Source organism: Platichthys flesus, chromosome 7 (assembly GCF_949316205.1).
Source record: "Platichthys flesus chromosome 7, fPlaFle2.1, whole genome shotgun sequence".
Lineage (NCBI taxonomy): Eukaryota > Metazoa > Chordata > Actinopteri > Pleuronectiformes > Pleuronectidae > Platichthys > Platichthys flesus.
In genome coordinates, this window is record NC_084951.1 from 2,125,630 (window position 1) to 2,144,417 (window position 18,788).

At 39.6% G+C, this 18,788-nt stretch overlaps 1 protein-coding gene and 1 long non-coding RNA gene across 3 annotated transcripts; both read right to left on the minus strand.

The window, feature by feature from the left end:
- Positions 1–805: 805 nt before the first annotated feature.
- LOC133956711 (insulin-like growth factor II) lies at positions 806–17,657 on the minus strand. 2 transcript variants are annotated; one of them, XM_062391977.1, is made up of 5 exons: positions 17,522–17,657; positions 13,365–13,895; positions 5,800–5,926; positions 3,500–3,687; positions 806–3,059 (listed from the first exon to the last, which is right to left on the minus strand). In XM_062391977.1, the coding sequence occupies exons 1-5, from the start codon at positions 17,528–17,530 to the stop codon at positions 2,868–2,870; spliced, it is 1,047 nt and encodes a 348-aa protein (XP_062247961.1). In that variant the 5' UTR covers positions 17,531–17,657; the 3' UTR covers positions 806–2,867. The 2 variants fall into 2 exon arrangements, with proteins under 2 accessions (XP_062247961.1, XP_062247962.1); XM_062391978.1 differs by lacking the exons at positions 806–3,059; positions 3,500–3,687; positions 5,800–5,926 and adding an exon at positions 8,766–10,580.
- LOC133956712 (uncharacterized) lies at positions 10,873–13,357 on the minus strand. Its single transcript, XR_009921168.1, has 2 exons — positions 12,559–13,357; positions 10,873–12,364 (listed from the first exon to the last, which is right to left on the minus strand). It is a non-coding gene; the product is annotated as an uncharacterized LOC133956712 (long non-coding RNA).
- Positions 17,658–18,788: the final 1,131 nt, after the last annotated feature.

Below are 18,788 nucleotides of genomic sequence, written 5' to 3' on the forward strand. Positions count from 1 at the left end.
CTTATGTTAAATATCAGTGAATGTGTATGTGTGAAGTAATTGATACTTTTGATATTCTTGATGCTTGAATAAGCTTAACATTTGAGCTAGTGTATCTCATTCTCTTTTTAAATGTATAGACTATTTTATTTTTTCTACACACAGTACATGTATATGTCTCCTATGATTGCTGTATTCATTTGTTAATACTTCAACCTACTACTTGTTGGTCAGTCCCAGATTTATTTATTTTGTATTTTAGTTAACTTTCCTTCCAGATGAACATAGTGGCCAAATGTTTAACTGGTCCGGGAACCGTATCATCAACAAATGGGATTAGACTCCAAAATTAGAGGTCTGGTGCTCTGCATGAAAAGGGTTGGCCTGGAATGGAGTCAACTTCCCTAATTGATGAGAAAAAGAAAATCCTCATGCCTATTTTGGGCCTTTACTAACCGTGCACATAGCTTCAATTGTGGTACCAAAATCCACCCTTTAAAACAGCAAAGAGCTGAAATATCTCAAGTGCATTGAGATAATGTATATTATGATTTGGCGCTTTACAAATAAAATTAGGAAACGTCCCCCAACCAATATACTGAATTGTAAACTGGACGAATAATAATGAAAAACTGTAATGCTATGACGACAAGCAAAAACGATGAGAAATGGGTATTTCCCTTTTACTGCACAAGAAATACTTCTACAAAATGTGTTGGCACAATGAAAAAGAGTTGCTAATCTTTACATATCTTTTTACAGCTTGTATTTACCTACAAGGTTTGATTATTTACACTTTCTTTTTGAACCGATAAGCTGTAGGTTATGTTTTCAACTCCTCCAACTGCATACGTATGTCCAGATACTGTGTCTGCTTAGAAACCGAGGTAACTACTTCCTCTCCAACAAGAGATAACTCTGGATAAAGACTGAGACTGTGAATGTACTCACTAATCTCATAGTGATGCAGATGAAGCATAAAGAGTCATTCGATTTATCAGGCTGCTCCACACAGGGCTGAGATAGCCCTCACAACTTGGAGAGATGATAACCTCAGCCGTGTCAAAGTGAAATGAGTCAGCTGTTTATGATACTACTGTAGCTGAACGCCAAAACAAAAAGACAAGTTGTGTTGAGCCTGATAGTGCTATAAAATGTTTCAAGATAGAACGTAGTGGTCAAACCTGAACTGGTTTTTCTCCTGCAGTGGCTTCAAATCAACATGTAACCTCGACATAAAACACATTTTTTTATTTATTACAGTCACAATGGAATAAATAATTAATGCAAAAAATGTTTTTACAAAAAACCTGTTCATACTCACAATATGACAGATAAAAAACATACAAGATAATTTCAGACAGAGGAAACCACTGAAGTAGAAAATGACAAGTTCAATCCGAACCATTTAATAAATATTTAATATATACATCTGCCCTGCTAATGACTTCATCCAAAACACTGCGTCACTCAGTCTAAGAATTATGACCAAGTACAAAAGGACTAATGCATGTGAACAGATGTAGTAACTGTATTCCACTGATTGGATAGTCTGCTCAGACTCCCACATTATTCACAGTGAATAATATAAATCTGATAGGGATTCCAAAACTAAGAATGAACTTTTCACACGGAAGAGAAAATTATTCAGTGACTAGATACACCACAAATATGACGGAGAAATACATTACAACACATCCACTGTGTAAAACATGATTTGGAGAATCTGACATAACAACTTAATAACATGACATGAGACATGAGTCAGTATCCACTGCTGCTGAACAGTTACTGCAGGTATAGAGACGCAGAGGGGAGTAGAAAAGTTTGACCAGGTTCATGACAAGCTAACATCATCACTTATACCACAGATAGACAGCGTTCATTAAAGATTCTCTATAAATATTCCCATAACCCTAATCAGTGTGCTGTGACAATCAGGGCGAGCAAGAACAGATCACAACGAGGTTGCTCAGAGATGTACCTTAACAATCTCTTTATTACATCTCACACAAGAGAGATTGATTTGCAGGCAGTCTTGCATGCCATGGACATTTTCAAAAGGGCAGAAGCATCAGGCCCATGGGCTACTATTTGAATAGGCCTGCTGTGGTCTCATGTTCCTTATTTCTCCTAAGGAGAAACGGGTCAGAATGTAGCAGAGGTGTTATAAGTACCTCTGCGTAGATATAAGTAGATATTTGAGTTGAAAATGACTCAAGTAAAAGTATTCCCTCTTTACACAAGTAAAAGTATAAAAGTACAGGTTCTGAAATGTACTCAAAGTATAAAAGTAAAACATTGTCTACCAGCTGTGCAAAACAAACTGAGAATCATGTCAAATGAATATAGAAAAAAGACTCCTCGTCACAGATATCTCTGCTGCGCCTCTTGGCGGTTGAATCTCCCTCTCCTGTCTGTTTCGTTTTCGCCGTGTTATGAGTGATATACGCTGATAGATACACAATAAGGAATAACCTTCTCTGTGTTACTGTCCCTTTAGGTTGAAATCTGTCTCAAAGTTGGGAAGATGGCGCTCGTTGATGCAAAATATAAAAAATTGCGAATAATTCCCACCTAATGCATTAAAATGAAAGTAATGGTTTGTATTGAAAATGTAAGAAGCCGAAACTACTTATATTTGTGTTGAACTGTAGGAAGTAGAAGTAAAGTTTGTCAAGTAAAGGACAGATACCTGAAAGAGTACAGTAACAATGTTTTTGTAATTTATTTCTTCCCACCTCTAGAATTTAGTCATGTTGCAATAAGATATCATTTCTCATGAGACAAACAAAAGGCAATTGTGAGCCGCAAAAGGTCCCTCTGATTCCAATCCAGTAACTATAGATATGCTTATTTCCATGAGGACAGTGGTCAAGGGTTAAATCTCATCGCTCTCTCAGAGGTTGAGGGAGGCCTGTTGGATGTGCTGGTTTAATCCTCCTTTTTGATGAGGGCGCTTTGGTGTTCCTTTGGATTGAAGGCTGTTTTTTCTTTCTATAAGCTTCCCTCTTTGGACTGTTGGGAGCATAGAGGTGCTCCAAAAGTGTCTTGTGAAATACTGCTTCGAACTGCTGTGCCTGCAAAACAAAGACAGGACAAAAATGAGTTGATTCAAGGACATGGAGCCCGAAGGTAGCAGGGAAACCTTGGCCCTCTGTGGGACCTGCACTGTTCCACATGAGCTTATCAGGGATATCAATTACTTACAGTGTATTCTTTGGTTTTGTGTGTGGTATAAGAAATCATTATTTTTACGTTGAATTTGTTTTCAAATTTGTTGTGGGCCAATTTCTCTGTGAGAAAGTATTCTCCACTCCTTCTCAGATTTTGGGTATTGGGTTTATTGTCTTGGTCGTGGTTGTCAGTACATCAAACACGTGGTTGTAAGTTAGGAAGGACTGTACCCCTGCACTAATTTCATGTCTGATTGTAAAACTATTCAGTGCATTTGACAGTTGTGTATAAAGTTAGTAAGTAAACATTTAGTGAAGATGACTTTTTATTAAATAGTTCTTACCATATCTAGCTGTGTCGTGGTGTGTGCTGTTGTGGTTGTGACTGGCCAAGTGGTGGTATGCTCCCGGCTCTTTGGTTTGGCACAGTACTTCTCCAGATGCTGAAGGTCACAGCCACCTGTTCGGCAGCACTGATCTACTATCCCCTTCCCTCTGGGCCGAGGACCGTAACCAGACCACGTTCCTTTACCTGCAGAGGTAAACCAGGAAACTCATGTCAAGCTGCAGTATCTTCCTTACTTAAAAAAACTGAGATGAATTAAACCTTTTTAAGTCTGTATGCAATGTATCTGAAAAAAACCTCTCCTGATTCGTCACACTGACGTTCACATTTACTGGATAAAACAACCAGACTAAAGAGTTAGCAGTTGTAAAAGGTGGTTGTTGTTATGATAGACAGTTTTGGGGTATATGGGGTACATGAATATCCAGACCCTTGTCTTCTTTAAATTCCCCTGCATATTGCCATTGTTCGGCTTTGTTTTTGTTCTGCTTTAGCATTTCATCTAGTGCCACCAGCAGGTCAGTTTTCAACATCTACTAGACAGTCAGGAACCAAAACCTCTAGAGACTTGATCTTGTTTAAAGTGTGTTTGAAATGGGGATAAAACCATCTCGGAGAACAAAACACCATCATATGTGAAGTATATGGACCTACTCTGAATTGTTGTGCGCACTTCTTCGTTGTAAGTGTGAAAGCTGGACCCATCTCAGATAACAAGTGTTTTAACAATAAAGCTATCACACACGAGGCACGGTGTTCTGGTTAGCACGCTAGCCGGTTTTGGTGGACTGCCACCAGTCTGATAGCAGATGGCGAGGGTGGCCTTGGTCAGAACAGGGGAAAGATAATCAGGTGAAAGGGCTTCTTGGTAATTCTATTGGTTCTGTGGGAGAAATTATAATCTCATAATAAAGAACTGTTCAAGATGCTTCACTTCATCAAATCTGCTGTGAAGTGTTTGGCCCGTTACTCCAACATGCTGCAGCAGCCAGCTGATCCAATGCCATGCATTTCTATCTCTCATAGTACAGTCAATCAGAATATATTAGTTTACTGCTGAGGTGTGGCTTATTTTAATATAAATATATAAACGGGGCATGATTTGTTGTCGTGGAGCTGATAATCAACACATTCTTCTCACAATAAAAACCCAGTAATTCGTCGCTGTATAAATGGATTATGGCAACAAGCAATTTGTTATGTTTTTACTTCGTGGACATATTACTATAGAGAAAGTGATTATTGTTGTTATGACATGAGATCTGCAACAGTGACACCCCGAATTTCTGTCTGTCAAACATGATGAAATAAAAATATTCAAATTATCAAAATGATCTTGCTGATCAAAATAGTTACGTATTATTGCTAGTGTTGTTTACCTCGGTCCATAGACTGCCTGATAAGAGACGCTGCTCAACTGACAAATACATCAACTGACAGATAGTCAGTTTACAACCAGGAAACCTGTAAAATGTCTGTTTTCATAGACACAGTTCTGTGGAAGACTATTAGTGTCTGAATTCTTACCAAGCATGCACACAGTATCAGTGTCAGCTCAGACCTAAGTGATTCTGCAACAGGATAGAAATAAATACCTGGACGTTGTGTGTGGTGGACAGACGATTTTAGGCACAGGTGAGTGAAGCATCTTCTGTGACATTTTTCAGATTAACTACATCTCTGCACTGCTACTATATACTTTTTTAATGCTGAGGTACAAGTGTCCTCTCCATAGCATCTGTCCTGCACCAATCCACACTGACCTCTTCTCGTATAAAATAGTATAGGACACTAATGAAATATGAGTATTTAATGTTCTTGTAACATCTTTGCAATTTTACTGCAGGCTTCAATTGTTAAATCATTAAGAATTTATTTTTTTTATTAGAATTTAGTTAATAACTTGATTCGAAATGTGGTGCAGAAATTCGTACATGTCTCAATTAAAAATCTGATACTGTTTACACCTGCACCTCAGTACAGAAAAGACAAGGATAGACTTTGACACTGTGAAACGCCCTGCATTGATAATCACAAACAGGGATATGCATGATGATGTTTTTGTATGTTTCACATCAAAAGTTGATTATGGTTGTGATAATAGTTGGTGATGTTGATTACATTACATGACCAAAGCCTGAATGAGGTTAGATACTACAGGAAGATTATTTTATAAACTTTCCAAAAGACACCTGACCTTTCCACTCCCAGCACAACTGACAAATGTCACCTTGTCTACTAGAAAAGCTTATTTTGGTGACAATAGAAAGATAGTGGACAATATGAAGATAGACTTACCTAAATATATCCCACGATCACCGCACACAAATATGAGGTCACTGAGGAGATCCGAACCACAGCGGAGTCTGGCTGCCTCTGAGGAGAGGGGCCAGCCTGCCAGACACATGAGCTGCACACACAACACCTGAAGATGAGAAGAGAAACTTCAATACAAAACATATCTGTGAAGATTCTCAGTCATCCTGCTCATGGTATCTTTGAATAGGACCTTTATTTTATATTCTCACCCTCTCTTATCGATGGTTTACATCAAAACACAAACAATGCCTCTACAAATAAATCTACAGATTAATGTATTCATTATGATTTTCCATAAGCTTCTTCTCTTTCAAATAAATTTAATAAAAAATCCCTTTATAAATGAAATCATGGTCAGTGGTCACCCTTTCATTTTTCGATTTCTTATTTAATTACATCGTATCATAGTTGAATGACAATAAATATTGAAAGACTTCTGTTTCATTCAAACAGGAGTCTCAGCTTTTTTTGCCCATTTTTTCCAATGATACTGCAAAGATGGTCATGAACGCATCCCCACATGTAACGGATGTCAAGTTGTGATTTTTACTGAGCATGGAGAGAGTGTGCTCTCAGTGGACTCAATACATAGAAATTTCAATACATTTAGGATAGCGAGGTGTGGTTCAAGGTATGAATCCACTTTCTGTCCTGTCCTGTAATGTAAAGTATTTGATTAAATTTGCCTGAAATTGTAATAATAATAATATCATTTTGAATAAATAGAGGAAAACGATAAATTGCTCAAAATTATTTTCTAATAAAATATATGAATGATTAATTCCACAAAAGTGATACATTCAATGTTAATACAAATTGAATAAACCAACGACCAGCACTCTGTAGCATTATCTGCCTTCAGTCTGTGGACAGAGTTGACCATGTCTTCTTCTATGTCATCTGATAATCTATAGCAACTGGCAGCCCGTGAGCAATAATACTCGACCCACCTGAACATTTTGATTATCTGATTACTCTATTTTCCAATGTCAGACAGACACAGACATTTACGGGTGTCCGCAGTGCAGATATCTGTCATAGTAGCATCATTCAAGGAATCACTTCAAAGTAAAAGCACAACTTAAAGGTAATTTTGTGGTGGCGGTGATGCTTTAAATCAAGCTGAATTACTGAGATTTCATTTTGAAAAGCTGTGAAAGGAGGTCTGAAAATTATGTCCGTCGCTTAAAAGACCATAAAGACCCGACATCCGATGAAAGAAAAATAAACACATGTTGAGTAAATCATTCAATCTTACATAAAAAGCCAAACATGTGAACCAAAATAAAGCAAATTAATTTTTATTTAAAAAAAACAACAACCACTGACTCTAAAATCTTCCCTGCAGATAGACCAGGTAGGATGAACACAAGATGTCTAACTTCACTCTGCACCAGACTCTTTATAAAAAGCTCTGCGCACAACGTCCAGCACACAAACAATGGTCCCATGACATTAAGTTTCACAAGTGTGGACACAGAGAAGAGAAGGTTAAGTATCTCAGATTAAGGTCAGCACTACAGAGAAAGAAAAGTTCTCTGCGCTACAACATGGCATCATCAACTTCCTGCCAGTCCTGGTCTAGAGTTACAAGCGGAGTGAAAGCGGGTCTTACTGTGAGTGATGATGGTCTGGCAGAGGAGCAGTATGTGGAGTGCATCCTGTCTGTGGGGACCTACCTCAGCCGACCTGCAGGCTTATACTCATGCAGCAGGATGGGAGGACCTCAGCACTGAGGTTTCCTCCCCCTCACTCATATCTAATCCAAAACTCATAATAGACAATTTAACATACTGTCACTGGGGCTGAACTTGTTCTGCTCTGTTCCTACTGTGAATGTGACAGGCTACCCACACACTCACAAACATGATATCCCATGACGTCTCATTCATGTTCTGGTTGTATTAAAACTGATTTAGATCTGTGGATTCGACTTTGAGGTTTTTCTATTCTTTTTTGTTGGACAACACAACTCAACAACACTGATTGCACCCTCCAAAAGGATCATGAACCTTTCTAAGACAAAGTCCCACTGAAAACTGTGCAGCACTAAGTTCCCCCCTGTTGATTATTGGACAGTGAATTGAAAGTAGTGGCCCTGAGAGCACAGCACTGCAGAAAGACAAAACAATAGCACATGAAGACAAGCTCTTCATCAGTTTGATAACACGTGAACATGAAAAAGTATAACAGGTCAATTCACTTAGAAGTTAGCGAGTCGGTTTCTCCTATTAGATATAAAAAAAAAAAATCGTTTCATTGTTAATTCATTATGAGCATATACATTATTGTGACTGAGGTGGAGTGGGAATTGAAAGAAATTTCTTCCCACTGTTCGTGATATATTGCACTACAAGACTGGGACATGTGTTACATCTAGAGCCATAGGAATAATGTATTTATACTGAAATGTAAATAGTCTCTAATGTGATGTGCAGCACAATCTCTATTTCTTACTATTACACAGCTATCAGGGGCAATTTGGGGTTCAGTATCTTGCCCAAGGACACTACAGAATTAAGAATAGGGGAGACTGGGTTTGAACCACCAACCCTTTGGTTAGAGGACAGCCTGCACTACCTTCTGAGCCATGGTCACCAATGTGTTGTGATAAATCTGACGACAGACGTAACACTTCTGTTAAACTGTCCAACAATCATTCATTTATTATGTATTCAGCCCCATCTTTTCTAGATTTCAAGTCTGAGGCCAAACTAAAATAAATTTCATCGCATATCAAAACAACATTAGAAAACAGAGCCTGTTGTTCTTTCGTAGGAGGGCTTACGAGATAATTCTTCTCCTTGGATGCAGGCGTTCATTGGCTGGAGAAGACCATAGACTACATAAAGATGGATGATCTTACTATCCAGTAGCGATCAGGGGATGGAAGGACGAGATTGAGGTGCAATTGATACACAAGTTTAGCCAATGGCAAGTCAGTCTCAGGTGTCAATCAGAACATTTTGCACTGTTTTATAGCATCAAATAAATTTAACATACATCAATTTGCTGTTAACTTCCTAAAAATACAGGAACTATCCGTGAGATAAAAAATTGACACGTACTGTCACCGTTCAGTTTGGACCATTTTCTATCCATTAACCGAGAGGAGACTGGGTTAAAGACATATACTGCCGCCAACCACATGGGGATGTTCAAGTTGCTCTGGCTTCGAAATCTGTTGTCAGCTATGTGGCACTTAATGACTGAAAAACAGTGCAGAGGTCACTTCTGTGTGAATGTGATGAAAATTGGCTTCAGGTCCAAACAAATTCTGATCACTTTAACCTTATTACCAGCTGGGTTTATTTCAAGTTTGTTACAGGCCAATTTCTTCATATAGAAAAAATGTATTATCAGATTATAGAAGTGATCCAAAAATAATGCTTTTTCTCAGTTAGAACTACATCACAACAGTCAACCATGTGTCAGCAGTGACATGACAGTAAACAAACAGAAACAGATAGTGTATCATTATAATCCTATCGCTCTGTTGGAGTTTTCAGTCTTTCAAGGCAACAGGGCAACTATAGGAAGAAAAGACCCACTTGTGACCCTTGAAGGAGGTTCATGCACTTACACTTAACAGTTAGATATAAGGTCAAAGGGAAACATTTGCTGAAATTGAACATAAAGTCCTGTGTTGTATTGTTTTTCATTTAAAATTGTACGAAATACGCCCTTTATATTTACATCAGGAGCAGGTCCTCTACGGACGCCGGCATGTTTTGTTTTTACAGTAGCACAGACTGGTCAAGCCAAACACTTGAGTTTTTATGACAACTGAAGGCTGCCACAGGTTCTCTTTGATGTTTTGGAAAGGGAGGGGTATTCCAAAATACCCCTCCATTCAGTGATGATGCAACATCACCACTGAACATTTTGTAAATAACAAAGTGAGACATGATTCAAGAGGAGATAAGATTCTCAGAACCTCAACAGCAGTATGTAAATGTGCATTTGTTAAGTTGGCCTGATGGCTGTGCTAGAGAACAAATCAGGTTTCAGGACAAATATAAATCCTAATCTAGAGCAAATGTCAAGGGAATTTGATGACTGTTAAACTAGGAGGTTATTAACATGCAAACTGGTTTCTGATTATATTGTGGGCTTCAAATTTGTATTGAATACAAGTCACATTGTCATTCATAAACCATAAATATGCATGTGTGCTTAAAACCAACAGATTCTTACAAAACAACATATATATATCGAAATCCCAATAACAGGGAGAAATTCCTGTTCCTGTACATTCACAGGGTCTCCCCTAGAAAAAATTCCAAGTGGTAAACACAAAAGCTAAAGAAGTAGGTGTCTAATCTAACAAAACTGTAATATAAGTTTGGATTTTTTGTGAAACTGACACATCATTACTACTGAGTGTGACTAAGCAGTCGGAGTCTGGCCTTCATTTGAGCGATCTTCTCCTCCTGTACCAGTTCATCAAAGTCACACTCCCTCCCCAGGGGGGTGGCGCCCAGAGACTCCCTCCCTGTGCAGCTTTGATTGCCTTTGAGTGTCACTGCACCACGTTCCATGTGCACATCACCGCCCCCCTCATCTTTATGACTGGTGTGCTCGGCTTCATCACTGGCCAGGTCCTTTGTCTCACTGTCACCACTGTCCTCATTGGCCCCGACATCCTGCCCCCCCCCAGGATGAAACCAGGATGGCTCTGGGGCTGCTGCTGCAGCCTTGGATGAGGAATCATTATTTGTGGTGCAAATTTTCCTGGGCCTTTTGTAATTGTGCAGCTCCTGAAGGACAAAATAAGGTAGTATCACATAAGACTTATGGAAAATGCTAAACAGAAAATTCTGTCCACAGACTTACAAGTACATTCTAGGGCTGAACGATTAATTGCATTTGCGATAAAATCGCGATATGATAAAACGCGATTTTCTAATCGCAACGTGCGCGATTAAAATTGGCGAAAGAGAGTATGGCACGGGACTGCTGTCCTCACCACAGCAAGAATGCTGCGGGAACACAAAACTGCTCTGATCAAGAAGATAGAAGATTTTTAGAAGAAAAGAGGATGTTATTATAAAAAAAAAAAAAAAAAAAAAATCACATTTTAAATCGCAATCACAATATTTGGGAAAAAAAAAATCGCAATTAGATTATATTCCCAAATCTTTCAGCCCTAGTACATTCTCATTTTCTTAAAGGGGACATATTTTGCCCATTTTACCACAGTTGATATGGTTCCTTGGGGTCTTAATGAAATTAATGTAACATATTTTGGTCAAAATACCACAAGAATCATTTAAAACAGCACCCTTTTTCCCCTGTCTAAAACAGCATCCTTCCACACTGTTGAGTCAACGTTTAGAGGTGTCCCGGGGGTCCCTTGTATATGCGGCCACTTAAATGTCTGAGGGGTAGCAGCAGCGACCTAACACTAGCCGGGGAGCCGGGCTCCCCTAGCCGGGGGAGCCCCAGGGAGCAGGTTTAAACACGTCAACAATTTCTCTAAATTCTAGAGGGAATCAAACACAAAGTAAACGTCGGTCCTGTACGTTTCCTAATAACTTGGGATCTGTGATGCTGACAGAGACTCCGACACAGGACGACTGGACCTTTAATGAGCGTCTATCGTGGTCCTGGAATAGCGCTGGTTATAATTATTCAGAGGTAAAAAACCGCTGAAACAATAAACATAGCTGAAAACCTGATTCGATTGTGTTCTAGCACTGAATCGATGCAGAGTTTTCCTCCTCTGCGAGAGCTCCATCATTAGAACATTTGCTGCTGTTGTTCCGAAACCCAGTGCTGTTTGCATCCACCTAACCTGGCCCAGCTGTAACTCTATTCCAGTCACATGATTGCTTCAGCAGGGTGCTATTCTCATGCTTGTTTGTGTTGTCTGTCAAAACATGGATGGAATGAGTTTAGGGCTGCCGCGATTAGTCGACAAGCTGAAAATGCGTCGACATCAATATTTTAAACCGACGAGTCGGACCCACACAAATTATGAATTTACCTTTTCAATTTCTAAAACGTTTCATTTCAATTCATTATAACAAATGTTGTTCTTCAACTACGTAACGGCGGGTTTTTACCGGACGCCGAAGTGCTCAGCCGTGCCGCTCTGCTCCCCGTGCAGCGCTATTCTTAAGCGTGTGCAGGCCCCAGGCTGTTCACACGGGACGCGCATTTCTCAGCGCCGGTCAGCCAACGATTCTGCTTTCACCGCTTGTTGTTGTATGTAACCCGTTCACTGTACTGGTTTGGGGGTAAATTATGATGGTCTTCATAGCCCCCCCTCTCTCTCTATCTATCTGCTTATGTTATTGGGGAAATTAAAACTCCAGGACCACAGAAGGGGTATACAAAGAATGGGATGCATATTTTATCATTTATATCATAAAATAAGTCATTAATATCGTTTAAAATCATTTTCCAGTGTGTTTCCTGCCGCGATACGCTTGCAGCGAGCGGAAAAAATAGACTTTGGAATCTTCAATGTTATTCATAACAGTTGATTGAGTGGATAGTTAGCGCTGGGCTTTCCTTGGCGCTGTGCGGTGCGGCTCTTCTGAAATGAAATGGTCAATTTTGAGTCGTTAGTGGCAGCACTAAATGAGTTCTATCCACATGTCTTAAAGTTCTGTTGTGATAATTATCACTATCGCTATATCGCCCAGCCCTAATGCATTTTAAAGATTATCACGAGCAATTGGTGAAATCCAAGGGAACATTTTCAAAGCAATGTGTCTGGATATAGCTCACCTGGTGGAGCTTCTGCACCAAAAAGGCGATTCCGAAACACAGTCATTTATGCATGTCCTCCTGCACTCTCTCTCTATGCCCCTTTCACAGCTTACTCTCTCTCCTATCCATAAAAGGGTTCAAAAAAAATATCGCTTAATATAATTTTTTTCTTTTTTAAAAACAACATACTAATGTCAATGTGCACTGAACTCCTGAGAGCCTCCGGATGTAAGTATGTGATGATAAGAGCCGACACCGGTGTTGATGTGCTGTAAAGCCCAATTCTCCGGAGTTCATTTTCAGGACATTTCTGAAAAAGAGTCTTGATTCACTTCCAATGCTAAAGCTGCATCCACTCCACACCAAACTAGTTTTAGTTTTAAACTGTTTAAAAATTTGTCCTGCATTTCTCCTGAGTCTTCAAACACACCAAACAGACTTTTGGAAACGTTGACACACTTGCATTGTCTTCCTGATTCAGCATTACCAATACTTGGTGTAACTAACAGTTTATCTGCGTTGTTGCTTCGAGAAAACAAATCGATGTTCTTACTTTTCATCATCACCGTTATTCCTTCCTAGCAGTATTTATGCAGCCAAGCGACCAACTGCAGAGTGTATAATCTGCTTCCTGTTAACCCAAACATGCACTGTGTCTGTGAAATATAATTTCATGTGGTTTCTGGTGTGTTAGTTCGAAATGAAAAGGAAATGGTTTGGTTTTTGAAATGAGAATGCATTTGTGTGAATGTAAAGCTATAAATGTCAAATGAATTGTCATGTTTTCCCATGTTGTGACTTCCCCAACAGAAATGTCAAGTTACCTTCTTCTGGCTTTCAGGTGACACTGAGTGAGTAGAGGGAGTGTCTTTTTGACACTTGCTTGGATTGTTCTTACTGATGCACAGGTAAATGCATCCATGGTAGATGACAATAGCAGAGAAGCCACTCTGTGGTGGCGAGCCCCGGGGACACAAGGAGGTGGGAGACTTGCATGTGGAGAGCATTTTCCCTTGGTTCATATCCTTCAGCATGTTGGAAATGGCACGGTTGCTAGAGTAAATAGGCATTTTGAAAGGACCCGTCAGAGGCCGGAACCTTCTGCCCAGCAATGAGGACGCGCTTTCTAGTGCATCCTTTCCTGTGTTGGACAGTGGTTTCTGCCCCTTCCTTCTTAAGACTGCTGGACTAATCCATATTGCCAGTTTCTTGGAGTCTTTCGAGTCATGCAGGGGGAGGCCCATTCTTTTGAGCAATACGGCTGGTAAACTACACAGATGGATGGTTGTTGCGTCAGCCTCATCTGGAATGAAGATTTCAAGTCTGTTGAGGGAATCCATGCTCTGTGTATTTCCCTGTGTAGACACAAAAAAAAATGACTTTTATTATTGAACCGGAATGAGTACCCCTTCATGTCCTACCTGCTAAATATTGAGTTTAGAAATGGGGTTGGGCTTAAATGACATATGATAATATATGCAATGAAATACAATGAAATCGAGTTTAAACTTTAAAGGGGACATATTATGAAAATTCCACTTTTGTAGTGCTTCTACACGTTAATTTGGGTATCTGGCTTGTCTACCGTCTCCAAAACTCTGGAAAAAAACAACTCCCGCGATTTGTGGTGGTTCTTCTATGTCAGAAACGATACGCTAGAGCAGTGATTCTCAAATGGGGGTACGCGGACCCCTGGGGGTACTTGAAGGTACTCCAGGGGGTACTTGAGATTTTTTTTTTTTATATTTAAAATTAGCATCCATTCAAAAATCCTTGAAAAATTGTTACTTAACAAATATTCAATATAATATAAGTGTAAGTTTATGAACTAAATTTTATATTCAGTAGGCTTTTAAATTTAATTATCCTAAAAAAACAGAATCTCCCCCATACCGATGGTTTGACCCAACCTGGCACACGCCACCTGTCATCGCCTGTCATCATCTGCCTTGAAAACTTCAACAATGGAGTCGAATTGAAGTGCAGCAGCAATGCTGCTGAAACACGGGGGACAAGCGCCAAAGAAGGCGAAACCAGAGCAGAGAGCCTTCCCTAAACAACACCGTGAGAGCTTGTGCCTCTTCGAAGGGGCGCTAAAACGTAAAAGTTTTCCGTTGTGAAGTTAATGATTCAGAACAAGAAGTCTGCGTCTCTATGGTACCCTTTCAAAATAAAAGCATGTAATACAAAAGCGGAAATGAAATTGTATGACCTTGAAGCGAACAAATATTTCACAATAAAATAACAGAAAGACACTTCACCAATATTAACATTAACATAGATTGGGTTATTTACACTTTTTGTTTTTTTTCTGTGGGGAGAGATTAGCCAACAGTGGCATTAAGCCACCACATCTTCAGCGGTATCTCCAGACAAAACATGAAAGTCATGTTGCTAAGCCACCTGAGTTTTTTAAGAGGAAACTTTCTGAATTCAGGTCATCTCAAGACACGATGCGAAAAGCCTCCCAGAAGCAAGCGGAAACAAGCTACCTGTCAGTATTCTTTTCGATCCTTAAAGAAGATATTTTAAGATGATAAATATATAAAAAATATGTTTTGAGCTAATCTTTTATTTAAAACTAAGTTAATGATTAATTTTTTGGGAAGAAGTGTTTAGCTATAATTAAGTTCATGAGTTCAGTTTGAGAACATATCTTTATTATGATCCCAAAAGAGGTCACTTTAAGTTGATAATTATTTTGATGTGCACAAATCTTTATTTATATTGAGATAATAATAAAAGTCTAGTTATTTTTATATCTTTTTATTTACAAATAGTTCAAGAGAGACCACTACAAATGAGCAATGTTATGGAAATTTATGGAGTTTTAAATTTGAATGTGTCTCGTTACAAGGATTAATAAATCACATTACATCTTTCTTTCAACCAAAAATGCTTTGCGCTGGTCAGGGGGTACTCGGCAGAATTTTTTCTTCAAAGGGGGTACGTCACTGAAAAAAGGTTGAGAACCACTGCGCTAGAGTGCGTCGAATGGGATTACGACCGGAATAAACGTCATAGTCACACCATGCCCATGCAGGGAGTCTCGCTACAGGGCCTCGGACGAGTGAGTTTAGCTCGCGAGCTAACGCAAGCCGGGCTCCACCGGCCCGGATAGCTCACGAGCTAACGCTAGACGGGGTAACGGTGTTCCAGTTTAACTGGCGCGCATGGCAACTGGCGTCATTCCGGATGTTGACCCTCTTTTTCAGAGCTGGTGGCAGATTCGTCATTTTCACAAAGCGCCTGTGTGTGAAGTGCGGTGATCTACTGAACACGTTGAGACCGCAAAATACATTTAAATGGTAAAAAAAAAAAAAATGGACAAAAACCTTGAACGGGATTCGAAACAACCACCTGAGGCACGAGAAGCTTCTAGCCTGATGACGATCTCACTACGCCACAGAGTCGCTGAAATCTGCATCGCGCGTCAGATAAATGTCTCGTTATTTGCTTTGTCAGATGTATATCACCAGATGTGCTTTAAGGTAACGCCCTGTCATCTGGTGATAGTCCGAACACAGAATAAACGCTTTAAACGTAATACCAGGCTTTACAAATCTGAAGCTCCTCTTCATAGGAGACACAGGGAGCATTGAAGAACCCACACGCGTCACCAGATCCACTCGAAATGCTTTTGTTTGACGCTGTTGATCATTACAACGCGCACACACCAAACCAGTGCTACATGAAAACATCCCTCACATCAACAAAGCGGAAGCTCGAGCGGTGTTTTCATAAGTTAAGTTGGTGAACGTGCTTCTAGAGGACGTGTGAAGCTTCATGTGTCCTCCCGTCGCTGCTGGTTAAAGTCAGTGGATGGGATTTTTAAATATGTTCTCGTTGTTGTCGATGACAAGGTTCTGTCTTCGGAGAATGAAAACAACCCAAACGCTCATCACAGAACGGATGTGTTTGTTTTTCGTAGTTGTAATGCAAGTGTTGTTTATCTGTGTGAAATCAACAGATGATCTGTCCAAAGTGTGTAGAGTGTGTTGTCAACAGGACACATGTGTGACGAGGCAAATCTGGAAAACTAACTTAACGTCTCCATTGTCGAACAACGTGTTGTGTATTTCTTGTCTTCTGTCAGATGGCTGCAGTGAATAAAGTTCACTGTGTTACTATGACAACTCTGGCAAATCATGATAGTGATAAATAATAATAATACAACTATTTATATATTGTTGTATTTTCACAAACAATGTTGTGTGGTGATACGGGCAATTGTGGACGCTTCATGAAACATCATTATAAATAAAGTGCCATTGCTGTCAGGAGCGACTTTTGAAGTAACATGGTAGTTTGATCTTCGTGAAGATGAGTGCGCAGATGTGCATATGTGTTGCATTTAGACACTAAATAAAAGACTGCCATGCGCGCCAGGTAAACTGGAACACCGGGCTCGCGAGCTCCCTAGGGTCTCCCCCCAGCTAGGGGTCCGGCGTACGCACGCAACGGTTATAAATGAGACCCCAGATTCTGATAACTAGTGATGAGTGTGTACTAGTTCTATTGAGCGCAGAGTGGAGGAGGACACAGAAACTCCAGGTCGGTCCAAACCAACTGCAGCGTATGCTCTGATCCCTGAGCAGCTGAGACCAGAGAAACTCTGTGTTTTACTGTTCTTCTACAAAGTCACTGACCGACCGTGTGTCGCTCTGAGCGAGTGAGTGTGGGTACATGGAGCAGTTCATTCTGATTAACGCGTAGATTCCACAAATAAATCATCCCGCGTTAACGCCTTAATTTTAACAGCCCTAATATATATATATATACATATACTGACACATCCCAGTAGCGCAGCTGAACAGGATCGAAACAACATAACTTGGACTAGTTTAAACATGTTCGCTGGTCATGAAGCGCTTTGGCGGAATGATATGTCTCTGTTCTGAATGAGGCAGCTATTTCCCCTCAGCTCACCTCTGAGCGGAGGGTGTTTAAATACTGTTGTTCACAATAATGTTGCTCTTACCTTCTTCATTCACCACGACTTCTCTGTTTCTCGTTTCTGTTTCTTCTTCTTCTGTTTCTCGTTTCTGTTTCTTCTTCTTCTTCTTCTTCTTCTTCTTCTTCTTCTTCTTCTTCTTCAATGACGGGTGGCAAACAACTTACAGGGGAATTGCCGCCACCTTCTGGGAAGTGTCGATCAGAAGACTTGATATTTTCCTTTCCTTCCTTCTCGTGCTGTCTAAAACCTTTAAATATGACTTTGTTCCCTGCATTATTCTTGTTATATTCTGTGCTTTTTTTTTTTACTTTTTGAATGTGCTTGAAAATCAGTGACTACAAGTGCGGATAAGATTGAATAAAAATACAATTTAAAGTCAGAGTGTTTTTCTTTCCTTTGTGACTAAACAGGGGATTCCTCATATGAGTGTATTGTGTGCTCCTCAGTTTTTGGCTGGTGCTTACCTGTTTTATGTAACATGGAATCCTGTTCCGCCATTTCTCATTTTCTTCCTTTTGTTTACAGCCTCCAACCAAATATTTTTGCTAATTTTTTCACGCATATGATCTTTTATGACGGTTTCAACCTGTGATTTACTTTGAGCATTTAAAAAAAATGTCAACTTCTCATTTTTTCTCTTTCGCTTTTAACAATGACATTTTAGTTGAGTGAGTGGCTTCTTATTTTAGATTAATTGACCAGATTTGACTGTACCTTTACATTTTTTTTAAAATAACAAAACAAATCCAGCAGGTATTCGTGAATGGAGAAATGTCCATTGTCAACATTTCAAATGCAGGCATCCCACAGGGCTGTGTCCTCTCTTCCCTGCTTTTTATTATGTAAAAGTCAAGTTCTCTGATGAATCCTCTTCTACAGGTCCAAACATCTAATGGTGCGATAACTAAAGATTTCAGGAAGTTCAGTGACAAACCTAAAGCAAGCATAAGAGGTGAAAATCGTAGAGACATAAGTAGCTACCTTTGAAAAGTGTTTGAGCCAAAATTAAAATTTTATGAAATCACATTACATTGTAAAGCAGGGAGGCTAAACTCTTTTGCTGTTTGTATCGATTGCTTTTACCATTTGTAATGGGATGCATGTGGAAGAAGAAAAAAAGATTAAATCATAATACTAAGGTTACTGGAGTTAAGCAAAAAGGCCGGTGTTCCATCTGGCTTGTAAGAGATCAAATGACCATATGTCAATGTCTGTTGTGGCTACTAATGGGATTACTACACTTGTCTGAATTTCTTGTATCCCCTTCATAAGCAGGAACCCAAAGGTTCTG